This window comes from Canis lupus, chromosome 22 (genome assembly GCF_003254725.2).
Source record: "Canis lupus dingo isolate Sandy chromosome 22, ASM325472v2, whole genome shotgun sequence".
Classification (NCBI taxonomy): Eukaryota; Metazoa; Chordata; class Mammalia; order Carnivora; family Canidae; genus Canis; species Canis lupus.
This window is the reverse complement of record NC_064264.1, coordinates 7,879,450-7,893,503: the sequence shown is the minus strand read 5'-3', so window position 1 is coordinate 7,893,503 and position 14,054 is coordinate 7,879,450. Positions and strand designations below refer to the sequence as shown.

Genomic DNA, 14,054 nt, shown 5'->3' with positions numbered 1-14,054 from the left:
TGAGTTAGTATTGGTTATTGGTTTGGTAGACTATATGTATGTTAAGACAATATTTTAAATTTCTAGTTCACCTTAGTTGTTGTTATTGTTGCTTTTAAATTAGTAGTAGAGATTACAATTTATCAATCCTTTTTATTGTAGCTAAAGAGGGGGGTCCAGGGGATTTTCTTTCATTACCTATCCTTCTGTAGTGAAAAGATACAAAAAGTTATAATATATATTCAGTTACCTTGCTTTTCCTAGAATAAACCTTACTTTGCCTTGGTAAATTAGTTAAGAGAAAATATACCATTAACTAGAATTTTCTTTCAAAGTTAGCCTCTACAAGTTTCTATGTGTGTGTATTTTCTTTATCAGGCTGTGCCATCATGAGGACTACAGTTCAGTATTAATTCTAAATTACTTTTTCTTTTTCCTTGCTCTGAAACAACTTGTAAAGTTCTTCATAAAGCATAAGAGAAAAAATTTGTTCCTTGAAAATTCCAACGAACTTGCCTGTGAAATTTCCCAAGGTTAGCTTGCTAGGGGAGAATAATTCTTAGAAAACTTTAGAAATCACTTGCATTTTCATTTGTCTTTGTGTGTTTTAACTCTGAATCATTTTAGAGTTTTATATTTCCCTGTAAAATCATTCACTTAATCCACATATCAATTATTAGCATAGCATTATCTATAGTAATATAAGCTTAATCTTTTCCAAATCTATGGTTCTGGCTCCTCATTTCTAATGTTGTGTATTTGCATTTTTACTAATCTCTTCTTGATTAGACTTGCCATAGATTTGTTCATTTTGTTGACCTTATCAAAAAACAAGCTGTTAGATTTTTATAACAGCTGCTTCTTGAAGTTGTTATTAATTTCCATTCTTATCTTAATTACTGCCTTCAGTATCCTTTATTGTTCTTGTTCTAAATTCTTAGACTGGATGCTTAATTCGTTTCTTTTTAGTACTGATTGGATTTAAAAGTTATAATTTTTTTTTCTGAGCACAACATCTCAGAATACAACTTTGCATGCATTCCCCATAAAATGCTATCATAATTTTTTATATATTCTATAATCCTTTTCTCTGTCACCCAATTATTTCAGTATTCTCTCTCTCTCTCTCTCTCTTTTTGGCTTGTTTTTACTTTCCACATGACTATAAATCAATAAACATGCAAAATTGGGATCCCTGGGTGGCACAGCAGTTTAGCGCCTGCCTTTGGCCCAGGGCGTGATCCTGGAGACCCGGGATCGAATCCCACATCGGGCTCCCAGTGCATGGAACCTGCTTCTCCCTCTGCTTATGTCTCTGCCTCTCTCTCTCTCTCTCTCTCTCTGTGTGTGTGACTATCATAAATAAATAAAAATTAAAAATAAATAAATAAACATGCAAAATCAGTAAGTGCAACTGGCCTGTTGGAAATCTGTTCCCGAGTGGTAGAAAAGAGACCGGATAAGTTACACAAGGAAGCAAATGTACAGGGTAAACTGAGCTGAGTTAGCTGTGCTTCCGAAAGAGCTCTAAAAGGGGATACTGAGGTAGTGATTAAGAGGATGAGTTGAAGGAGTGCACTGAAAGCCCTTTCCCTTCCCAGACTTGACTACATGGCAGACAGCACTGACATGGGCCATTGTGTAGCCAGCGGATAGAAGAGGGGTATCCGGCTCAGAGAAGCAAGACAATGTCCCAGGTACTACTGACTATAGGAGAAAAAGAGGCTACTACTCCCCGAAGACAAGCTCCTAAATACTTCACTTGGCAGCATGCCCAAAGAAACAAAATGTCCAAGATGCCAAAAAATCATACCTTGAGAAAGAAAAGTAGAGATTACAATTTATCAACCCCCCCCCCTTTTTTTTGTAGCTAAAGACATGGTCCAGTGGATTTTCTTTCATGACCTATCCCACTGTAGTGAAAAGACATAAAAAGTTATATAAAAACTTAAATGGAAAGGAAAAAATACACCTAAAATAGTAGACAGAAAGCTTGAATGTCTGCGTTATTCCCATCAACGAAGAGTTCAGAAAGAATATGGCGCTTACACAGCACAATGTTGGCAATCTTGGTAAATAAGTTCAATACGTGTGCCAGATAAGCAGAGTGGAAACTTATGAAATAAATCAGTGAGCAGGAAGATCTAATTAAAGATTTCTCCCAGAATGCAACGAAAAAGGCCAAACAAAAAGTATAAGGAAAACAATTAAGAAGTATAAGGAACAGATCTCAGATTCCCAAAATCCATTTGCAACATACCCCAGAAATAAAGAACAAAGACAACATAGGAGGAGAAACATAAAAGAATTAGAAATTCCCCTAAAGTCAAACATATGTTTTGAGATTCAACAGACCAAAGGTCATATAAGATTAAAAACAAAAAAACTGAGGGTATCCCTGGGTGGCTCAGTGGTTTAATGCCTGAGTTTGGCCCAGGGCGTGATCCTGGAGTCCTGGGATCGACTCCCACATCAGGCTTCCTGCGTGGAGCCTGCTTCTCCCTCTGCCTATGTATCTGTGCCTCTCTCTCTCTCTCTCTCTCTCTCTCATGAATAAATAAATAAAATCTTAAAAAAAAAAAAAAACCTGAAATTTCTGACCACCAGGGAGGGGAGGGGAGAGGGTAAGAGAGGAGAGGAGAGAAAAGAGGAAAGACAAATACATGGAACAGAAAAAATTCAGAAAGTCAAAAAATAGAGAAAATAAGAAAATATAGCTAAAAAAGCAAATCATATAACAAGAAGATGTGCAAATGCACTAGTAATCACAATAAATGAGAATATATTAAATCAAAACTGATCGTGATACTGGGTTAAAGAAAAAACAGCCCCTTTTGTCACTAGAAATATAATTTAAAACCAAATGATACAGTGGGGTTAAAATTAAGTGATGGGGAGAAATTGCCATATAAATTCTAACAAAAAAGCCAAGAGAGAAAATATTAGAATCATACAAAATAAAAAGGCAAAAAAAATCAAGCTGAAAATCATTAAATGAGAAGACTAGTATATTTCATACTGATAAAACTCTGTACTAAAGACAGGGTTCCCTTAAGACTCACTGGTTGGAATGATTTCCATGTCCATAGCTGAACCAACCACAGCTGAGGAGAATGGAACTCCCAAGAGCAGTTAGATCCTTTGGGATCAGATCCCTGGGACTTAGATGTGCCTGCCTTCTCTGAAACATGGGCTATGACAGGGAGAATGTATATCTGAAGAAAAAAATCACGGTTTTATTTGACAGGTAGGCAATGGACAGTATTCAATACACCACCCTGAAATTATCACCACACACAATTTCCTTTCTTTGCAGCATTAATTACTACAAAGTCATTGATCACCATAAATTAAAAATGCAGTGTTTTATTTCTTTGTCTCCTTTTAATTGTCTATCGCCTCCTTAAGAAGCAAACTTTGGGAGGTCAGGGACCTTGTCTATCCCGTTCTTAATTGAAGCTCTAACATCTTGCAAAAGGCTCCAAATATAATAGGAGCTCAATATATGTTTGTCGATAGGATGGATGGATGGATGATGGATGGATGGATGGATACCAAGATAGATTACTTGGAGAGAGATACACCAGGGGAAAAAAAGGGGGCAGGGGGTGGCTAGAAAGGGAAAACTTCGAAGAGATATTACACACTGTTACAGGGAGACAGGGATTGCAAATGACCACTGAATTGAATGGTCAGAAGGAATTTTACCTTTGGAGAGGTTTTGGTACAAGCATTTCTAAATCTAAATCAGAACATAAAGAACAAAGGGCAAAACAGATAATAAAGTTGTGATTACATTATGATTACCTTTGTCTTTCCTCCCCCCTCCTCAATATAAGCAAAAAAGATGGTATCTCTAAGAATAGCAGAATCAAGGAATGGGCTATTTTATAAAGGCAAGAATGTATTTGTTCATTAAAAAAAATGTAGTCAAATGAGAAGAATATATTGAGCATATAGGAGAAAAAGGGGGATTATAAAGAAATTTCTGTGAGAGGAGGGAACTGAATTAAATGTAAAATATTGAAAGGTTAACATTAAGGAAGAACCTACTATGTCCAGAGACCAGAGTAATGAAAGAATGTGAGACACACAGAGCAAAATAAATGTGCAATCACCTTACCTTAACCTAGATTATCTGCTCATGAATCACTTCATAGTGAATTTTCACTAAATACTTGTTGAATGAATGAAATTAACAAACACATGAATAAATGTGATATTATGTCTGGTTTCCTTTATCTTCTTACCATAAACATGATCCGTATTTTCTTAAGCTAAATCATCAAAGTGATATGGAATGAGAGGCTCTACCAATGCCTTCGTGGACATGTAAACAACAGATTGAACAAAAAAGAAGAGAAATAAAAATAAGGTAAATAACCTTCTCTATTCTACTGTTATTGAAAAACTCTTAATGATGGGATTATGTATATGCCAAAGGTAATCATTTTACTCAAAGCTACAGTAAGTAAAGGGAAATAATTTATGCAAAAGAAAAATATACTCAATCAATAACCAGAAAATATGTATGTATCAATATTTGTCTAACTCTAGAAGAAAAACAAGATTAAGAAATAAAAAGCTTAATTTTCACTGTTTAAAATAACTGCTCAACCCGAAAATTAAATCCCAGATCTGATTTTCTAATCTGTTGAGCATTCTCTTTGTGAAACGTTCTACTTTTAATGGTTTTCACATTCAAATATTCCACCAAACTTTATAAAGTACTATTTAAAATTCACTAGAAGTTATTTTTTACATAAATCACATCTTATGCTGACTTCACAACATTCTCCTCAGTATATAAGCACCTCAGGACTTGATATTAAGTTAAAAGGTCACAGAAACAGACTGACATTTACATGTCAATTGATAGGCATTATGAAAGTACAACATGAGAATATACCAGACCTCACTTCTACATGTTAATTACTACAGAATCTTACTATAATATTAATTATTTCATTGTGAATTTCAATATGAGGCCTTTGTCAAAAGAAAAAGATTTGTTCAATAAAAAAACACCATGAAATAAAAATGTTTCTTAGGTTCTTCATTGTTTATATAGTGGCTTAATAACTAAATGTACAACTTATGTTATTTCTTTCAGTGATTTAATTATTTCCTTCTATGCACAAAGCAGTTCAATGACACAGTCATTTATACCATATGCTATTGAGAATGACAAAGGAGTAAGGATTTGACAATTGTTGGAGGAGGATAGCACTCAAAAGGGTTAAATTATAGCAATGATGATTAGTACATACAGTCTATTTCATAAAGTGATTTTACACACAAGGGCTGTAATAAATTGTGTTGTACAGCAAAGATACAAGAAAATAATTTAAACCAAATCAAGGAAATCAAATAGGAGTTAGAATTCAAGTTAATTATATAATTGAAGATATGGATTGGAGAGAGATTCTGGAAGAAATGTCAGGATTTATCAACCACCAAAATGGCAAGGGGAGAAGTTGAAAAGTGAAAATGATGGGGAAGATAATGGTGTCTAACTAGCTAAATAATTTATCTTGCTTCTTCTCAAAGATCTGGAATGTAAAATCTTAAAAATAAAAAAAGGAGGGTGGGATGGGGGAGTGCCTGGGTGGCTTAGTCAGTTGAGCATCTGCCTTCAGCTCAGCTTATGATCTCAGGGGCCTGGGATCGAGCCCCATATTGGGCTCCCTGCTCAGTGGGGAGCCTGCTTCTCCCTCTGCCTCTGCCTCTGCCACTCCTCCTGCTTGTGATCTTTCTCTCTCTCTCAACCACTTTCTCTCTTAAATAAACAAAATCTTTAAAACACACAACACACACACACACACACACACACAAAGATTTGGAATGAGGTGGCAGCTTGGAGCTAACCGCTGGTCTTCATTCTCATCCCATGCTGAGGAGCTTCTGGCCCCATCTGAGCATATGTATAAAACACAGGTATAACCATAAAGTTACAACATTGAACATTTTCAGTTATCATACCAGAAATTTTATATTCTAATGAGAATTACCCTTTAAGTGCTGTTCTTAGGAGGCTCTGCATTCATTTCATTGATTTGTATCTTCAAAACATTTGGAATACCTCACGTATTTGTATACATGCATAGAATATCTTTATTATATGTGTGTTTGAAGTGAATAAGCCAGTTTCATAACTTTTAATGGCTATTTGTTATGTATTATAGTATTCCCTGGACACTACGTATAATTTCAATTATCTTTAGTTTGAAAAATGGCAGCGACATGGATTTATTTTGTAGATCAGAAGTTCACAAATGTTGTCATCTTCTCCATGAACTATTGGCCCACCGACAGCGATACTCTATAGCCCTCCTATGAGCCGAAGTACCATGAAAGTTTTGACCAGGACTTTTGACCACAACCCACCATCCTCTTAACTCATTATTTTAATTTTTAATGTTTTCTCATGATTTTCATGTATGTAAATCCTTCTGTTCAGAAAATCTTCAAAATTATCTAGTACTACAAGGAAATAATTAGCGGCGACCAGCAAGGTCTTATGCGTACCTTCTGATGTTGTTCCTCCTTCATCTTTTGCAATTTTTTATTTTCTTCCTCCTTTAGAGAATCCTTATAAGCCCAGCTTCTGGCCTATAAATATATAGGGGAAAAAGATCATAGGAAAAAGCATCACCACAATATACTAGTCTGCCTACCATGGGACTGGTTCTAATAACTCAACCTCTGTACCAAGCATACAGTAAGCTCTCCATACACACTTGCTTATTGGGTGATTAATGCATATGTCTGCAGATCTCCCTGGGGATATATAAAAACAAAGCTGGTATCAGCATAATCATCCAGCACATTTTAAAGGATGATCTAAACGTTTGTTTAATTAAGCTTAAAAAAATATCCCCTCAGAGATCATCAACATAGTTTATTTTTCTAGTGATAAGGATTTGAAAAACATATTTAATTTTCCTCTATTTCAAGTATATTCCCACTAACTAGCAGCAATTCTAACTAGACTCTGGTAAGGAGAGAGCATGGAGATGAAACTGGACTAAGAATGAGCCCAGCAGGGAGAAGGAAAATCTACAGTTTTTACCTCATTTACAAGAGTGCCAATACATTCAATTGCCAGGCATTTATTTCTACTACTTTATTAAACCCTTAAATTCTTTTTTTCATATAAATTTATTTTTTTAACTTTTTTTTTCTTTTTTTAGATTTTGTTTATTTATTCATGAGAGACACAGAGAGAGAAAGGCAGAGACACAGGCAGGGGGAGAAGCAGGCTTCATGCAGGGAGCCCGATGTGGGACTCGATCCTGGAACTCCAGGATCATGCCCTGGGCCAAAGGCAGAAGCTCAACCGCTGAGCCACCCAGGGATCCCAAATCCTTAAATTCTATGAAGTAGATATCATCCTCCTTTTGTGAACAAGGAGATGGCCTTGGATATGTAAAATAACTTGAACTGGACCACGGGGTCAAAATGGATTTAAAACTTCAGGTTTAGCAGATTCTGAAGCCCTGAATCTGCCACTCTGCTCTCTGCCTACAATGTGCCTCCCTTCAGCCCCTCCTAACTCCTTTGCTGCTCAGCTGAAATGCTGTCATATTCAACATATAGGGAGCTCAACTAATGCCTTACACATGTAGATTCGGGAAAGCGGGCCTTGCCTAGGAAAGATACTGCTCTCAAACCAAGCTATATTTCTCTGTAAATAAATAAATAAATAAATAAATAAATAAATAAATAAAATAAAATAAAATAAAAATAAAAATAAACCATATATACCCCCAAGTCGCTGATCAGTTAATACCAGAGACGAGCAATGGAGACAGTGACTTTAGAAACACAGACATGCCTACTGCTCATTAATGGCATCCTATTAAATAACTTGTCAACTGGTGATGGATACCATAGAGTTCCAGAGATGGATTTCTTTCTAAGTCTTTGCATCCCTAATAGGTACCTAAAGCTCATATTTATTTCTCAGAAGAAAAAGGCTGTTCAGGAGCTCAAGAGTCATTACCTCTGGCTGAATTAGAGCCTCAAGGGGCAGCCTTAGGAGAACCCGCACGCACAGCAGGATGCCCTTCAGTCCCACTGACCCGCAGGGACAGCATTTCACACACTGGCATAGTGACCATGCATTCTGGAATTTATGAGATTCCACGTATTTGTCTGTTCATTTGTCATACACTTTCTCTGCTCACAGTGATTTGTGGCCCACCCTCTGTAAGGCAGAGAGGGCAACCTGATAAGCTAATACGTAGGAAATGCCATTGTTCTCATAAAACTACCAGCAGCATCATGGCAGCTCACTACATATTTCAGGCCTAGTTCTTTGGACTAATAACCCATAAAGCTTATGAAGGCTGGTTCCCCCACACACACATGCCTTTTTCCTTACTATAATTTTTCTCAAGCACTTCTTAATTCATTCCCCCATTTCTGTCACTATAAAAACCCACATTCCATCAAATAATAAGCACTTGCCAGGAAGGGAGAAAGGCTTTTGGAATGATATCATCTACAGCACCACTAATTAGAATAATGGAACTCCAGATGTGTTCAGAAAGCCCTCATATATTCAAACCCTGCTTTGTTAAACAGGCAAAAATATCCTAGGATTTTTCTCTTATCTAAATCCTAAACACAAGAGGACTGTGACAAGACATCGAAGGTGGAAAGTGGTTCTCTAATGACCCCTTCTTTTTACATTAGAGAAGGCTAGTCCTTATCACAACTATCCCATATAAGACCTGAAAGAGATGGAAATGGACCAGGGGCACACATCTTCTACTCAGGAGGTTAAAAGGAGTAATAAAATATTTAGTTAAAGCAGATAAGATGATTGAGTGAGAAACCTAAATTCTATTTGTATAACTTCCTTTTAAACTTAACCACTTTATTGGTCTTTTATCAGAATATGGGTCCTAGTTTTTGACTCAAAAAAAAAAAAAATACAGTGATTAGACTGTAACATAAGTAGCATTTAAAAGGCTACAGAGGGGATCCCTGGGTGGCGCAGCGGTTTGGCGCCTGCCTTTGGCCCAGGGCGCGATCCTGGAGACCCGGGATCGAATCCCACGTCGGGCTCCCGGTGCATGGAGCCTGCTTCTCCCTCTGCCTGTGTCTCTGCCTCTCTCTCTCTCTGTGACTATCATAAATAAATAAAAATTTAAAAAAAATAAAAAAATAAAAAAAAATAAAATAAAAATAAAAGGCTACAGAGGGATCCCTGGGTGGCGCAGCGGTTTGGCGCCTGCCTTTGGCCCAGGGCGTGATCCTGGAGACCCAGGATCGAATCCCACATCGGGCTCCCGGTGCATGGAGCCTGCTTCTCCCTCTGCCTGTGTCTCTGCGCCTCTCTCTCTCTCTCTGTGACTATCATAAATAAATAAAAATTTAAAAAAAATAAAAAATAAAAAATAAAAGGCTACAGAGACTGGGAAGTTGCATGGCTCTTCAACTATGAAGAATTTCGAGTTGCTTGCCATCCTAATGCTTGCTTACCCAGCTGTGATTCCCAGGGAGCACAGGAAGTTTCTGTTCAAAAATAATAGGGGAAAACCTTTTGGTCACTATTTTTCTTAGTTCTAAACCCCAGCAATTTCTGTCAATTGTATTCACATGATTTTTCTATCACTAAATATTAATTTAATATATCACTACTAAATTTTTGTTATTCAACTAAAATATATATTTTTACTCACCCTGCCCCAAAAGGTATGCTTATAATATATTTGTTCAATAAATAATATTTAAGCCTCTATGTGCAAGCACTCTATATGACATGATCTCAGACCTCAAGTGCCTCATAGCCTAGTGTGGAAGTCAGACAAGAAGACTGATGACTACAGTATCATGGGTATTATGATGGGTATTATGACAGAAGAAGCTAAAAGAGGATACTTTATTAAACTGGATAAAGAACACCTGCTCAAAATGGGTTGACACTAAGTTGTGTTCTAAAGGTGAGTACGCGTCAGCCTTAGCAGGAGGAAGGGTACTGTGTGAACAATTGAAAAACAGCATTCATTAGTTAGGGCTGCCATAACAAAGTATCACAGTCTGGGTGGCTTAAACACAGAAATGTATTGTCTCAGAGTGCTAGAGACTAGAAGTTCAAAAATCAAGGTATCTGTAATGTTGGTTCCTTCCGAGATCTGTGAGGGAAGGATCTAGGCCTCTCTCCTCGGCTTCTAGATGGCCATCTTCTCCCTGTCTCCTCACATCATCTTCTTTGTACACATGCCTGTCTCTGTGCCCAGATTTCCCTTTTATAAGGACACGTCTCCTGTTAGATTACAGCCATCTCTAATGCCCTCATTTTATCTTGATTATCTCTATAAAGACCTAATCACAAGTATAGTCACATTCTGAGGTACAGAGGGTTGGGACTCCAACAAATGAATTCTGGGGTGGGCGGGGAGACCACAGTTCATCCTTCTCTCAAAAATTACCCTAAACAGAAGAGAAAATGAATTGAAAAATGAATTGAACTCTACATTCAGAAACCAAGATACATCTGTATTCCCAGACAAAAATCTAGAAAGACGAAGTAGATGAAGAATCAGAGCCAAACAAAAGACATGCTGGCAGGGATGGAGGATACCCACAAGACGCCGATTTTCTGCAGAGAGTAACACCAGGACCCAAGAAATAGATGCAACAGCTGCTGAGGAAGACAGATGAAAGATAGGAAAGTGCCTATGCCTGTTCCCATCCTGTAAATTCAGGCACTAACTCTCCCAACCCTGACAGTAAATCAGAAATGTATTCTCTGGATAAATGAAACCAGGCACACCTAGCACAGAAGGTTATGGTGGTCAAACCCTGGGTTGAGAATGAAAGGATTGTGTAAAATCCTGCATACTGAGTAGTGAGCCTCTGGGCCCCCTTCTTTGAAGTTTTCTTCTGCTCCCTGCACAGGGTCCTCTGAGAGCTAGAAGGTGATATTTTATCCATGAAACAAGAATAGGCCGCTGTTTTTAAAAAGCAACAGAGAAGAAAGAAGCTCTGGGAAAATAAAAATATCTTCCCTCCCCTCACAAAAAGGCAGCCAGTAAAATATTTAGAAGATAGATAAGAAAATCTGTTGAGATAATAGAAAAAAAACCCATGTGTACACACACATACACACACACAAACACACACACACACACACACAATCTCTGCCCCGGTTCCTGGCATAGACCTCCTAAAACTTTTGTGATTTCCTAAGTGATAAGAGCATTAGGAGCATCTCTTGGTTTGATATTTGCCTTGACCCCATCCCTTGCACACAAGGCTCCTAAAACCATATAAATTCCTAAGTGGTGAGAGCATTAGGAGCATCTTTTGTTCTAATGAGGCCTACTGGATAGGCTCCTGGATGGGAACTGGCCACCAGAAAGACCAAACTATAATTAGAATTTGGAATTTCCAGACCCAACCCTCCAATCCTCCAAAGAGGGGAGAGGAGCTGGATATGGAGTTAATTATTAGATAAGCCTATGTGAGGAAGCCTTCACAAAATCCCAAAAGTATGAGGGTTCAAGGAATTTCCAGGTGGGTAAACACATCCACACTGGGAGGGTGACCATAGCCCAACTCACAGGGAAAGAAGCACCTGCACTCAGGACACTCCCAGACCTCACTCTATATATCTCTTCATCTGGCTGTTCATCTGTATCCTTTATCGTATCTTTTAATAAATTGGTAAACATAAGTACGTGTTTCCCTGAGTTCTGTGAACCATTCTAGCAAATTAAGGGAACCCAGGAAGGGGATCATGGGAATACCCAATTTGTACCCATGTTGAGCAGAAGTTGTGGTAATCTAGGGGCCTACTATTCGCAATTTGGTGTCTGAAGGGGAGGGCAGTTTGGGGGGACTGAGTCCTTAACCTGTGAGAACCTCCAGGTAGATGGTGTCCAAACCGAGTTAAACTACAGGACCCCCAGCTGATGTCACAGAAACACCTGGTGTGAGGGAAGTCCCCACACATCTGTCGCCAGAAGTGTGCGTGTGGCAGTAACATGACAGCAAGGGAGACGCTCAGGAGGGAGGGGAAGGACTGAGGATTTGTCTAACCCAATATGCCAAGAAGTAGGAAAAAAAATGTCAAAGATAAATTAAAGGAGAAAAATATTTTTTTCAAAAAGAAGAAGAAAAATCCAGGAGGCCTAGGATTTCAATAATAAGAATTCCTTAGAGAAAATGAAGGGAAATAAATCAAAGAAATAACACAAGAAAATCACCTAGAACTAGAAACGAGTTTCCAGACTGAAAATGAATATAAATGACCCCCCTACAAGGGCACATCATTATGAATTTAGAGAATACCAGGAAAAAAAAAAAAAGTGGGGGCAGGGGGGGATATTAAATTTCCCGGTGAAGCAGGGTAAAACCCTTATACATAAGGACTGAAATTCAAATGGCCTTGGCTTTCTCAGGAACTAATACTCAAAGTAGAATAGCACTGCCCTCAGAATTCTGAAGGAAAATTATTTCCAATTTGGACTACTTACCAGAAAATTACAAGCTAAGTGTGAGGGCCGAATAAGGATAGTTTCAGACATGCAATGACCTGAGCATGCATCTTCTCTTGGGAAGCCACCAAATAATATGCTCCATCAAAATAAAGAAATAAAACAGGAAAATAGAAGATATGAGACCCAGAAATCAGGGGACCCAACATAGGAAAGCAAATAAGAGCAATTCCCCCGATGACTTTAAAACAGTGATTCTCATCCTAGGCTGCACATTAGAATTACTCGGGGAGCTTTAAAAGCCCTGAAGCCCAGGCAACAATACAGCAGGATCTCTGGGTGGGGGTGACCCAAGCATCAGTGAATTTTAAAGCCACCCTCTCCTACCCCCACCCCCATAGATGAGGTTGAGAGCCGTTCTATGAAAGGAAGGTCCCACAACCAGCCCAGGTTAAGGCAGAAGGCTGATAGAGGGCTGTTGCCAGGAGGGAAAGAAACCCCAAATGGGGTTTCTTTTTTTTTTTTTTTTTTTTTTTTTAATGATAGTCACACACAGAGAGAGAGGCAGAGACACAGGCAGAGGGAGAAGCAGGCTCCATGCACCGGGAGCCCGACGTGGGATTCGATTCCGGGTCTCCAGGATCATGCCCTGGGCCAAAGGCAGGCGCCAAACCGCTGCGCCACCCAGGGATCCCCCAAATGGGGTTTCTATAAGTTATCTGACAGGCACAAAATGGAAAACTGTGTGGAAATTTGCATCAGAGGCACTTGGTAAAACAGTCACAAAATCTGAAGGAAGGCAGTCGAAGGTTCAGAGGAAACTACGCAAATGTTCAAAACAAAATATTGGAGAAGTTGTAAGAGAAAGCCAATGTAAAGTATACTAACTGGCATGGCAGTGAGAAAAAGAAATTTGTGTCATCATAGGAAGAGAATGCCTGTAATACTGAATAGTTATATTAGGAGGATGGAAGGGAAGGAATAAATTAACAAAACTCTAAACTTGATTAGTCAAGCAGTAGCAATATACACATTAAGAGATAAGACGAATCCAAATAACAAAGAAACAGCTAGGGGAGTGTGGTGGGGTGAATAAAATGGCCCTCCAAAGACATCTAGGTCCCCAAGTCTGCAAGCTGTGAAGGTCACCTTATATGGCAAGAGGGACTTTGCAGAAATTGAGGATTCTGAGATAGAAAAGGATCCTGGATGATCCGAGTAAGTGCAATGTAATCACAAGGATCCTTATGGGCAGAAGGCAAGAAAGTCAAAGGGAAATGATGTGAGGAAGAAAGCAGAGGTTGGAGGCAGCCACATGCTGAGGAGCCAGAGTGCTGACAGCTGAAGGGAAGCTAGAAGAGGCAAGGAACGGATTCCCCCCAGAGCCTCCAGGAGAAGCCAGCCTTGCTGACACCCTGATTGTAGCCCCTTCATACTCACTGCTGACTTCTGACCCCCAGATCTGTAAGGGAATGAACCCATGTTGTCTTCAGCCACTAAGTTTGCAGTGATTTGTTACAGCAGCAATGGAATTTTTTTTTTTTTTTTTTTACATTGAGGCATAAGTGATGGAACATAATATTCCTTTCAGGTGTAGAGCATAATGGTTCAATGTTTGTACGT

General features: G+C 38.6%; 1 protein-coding gene across 10 annotated transcripts in view; it reads right to left on the bottom strand.

Moving 5' to 3' along the window:
- The window catches only part of EPSTI1 (epithelial stromal interaction 1), a 94,017-nt gene that overhangs the window by 21,912 nt on the left and 58,051 nt on the right, over window positions 1-14,054 (bottom strand). For 7 of the 10 annotated variants that reach the window (XR_007404902.1, XM_025478187.3, XM_049099327.1 and 4 more), the window contains exons 8-9: window positions 9,472-9,504; window positions 6,508-6,591 (exon numbers count right to left, since the gene is read on the bottom strand). The exons of 1 other annotated variant lie outside the window; for it this stretch is intronic. Coding sequence is in view for 8 of the 9 variants with exons in the window: in XM_025478187.3 (XP_025333972.1) it covers window positions 6,508-6,591; window positions 9,472-9,504 (117 nt within the window). In the remaining variant the exon portion in view is untranslated. The remainder of the gene's footprint in view (window positions 1-6,507; window positions 6,592-9,471; window positions 9,505-14,054) is intronic. 2 more of the 10 variants (XM_025478188.3, XM_049099328.1) reach the window with 1 other exon arrangement.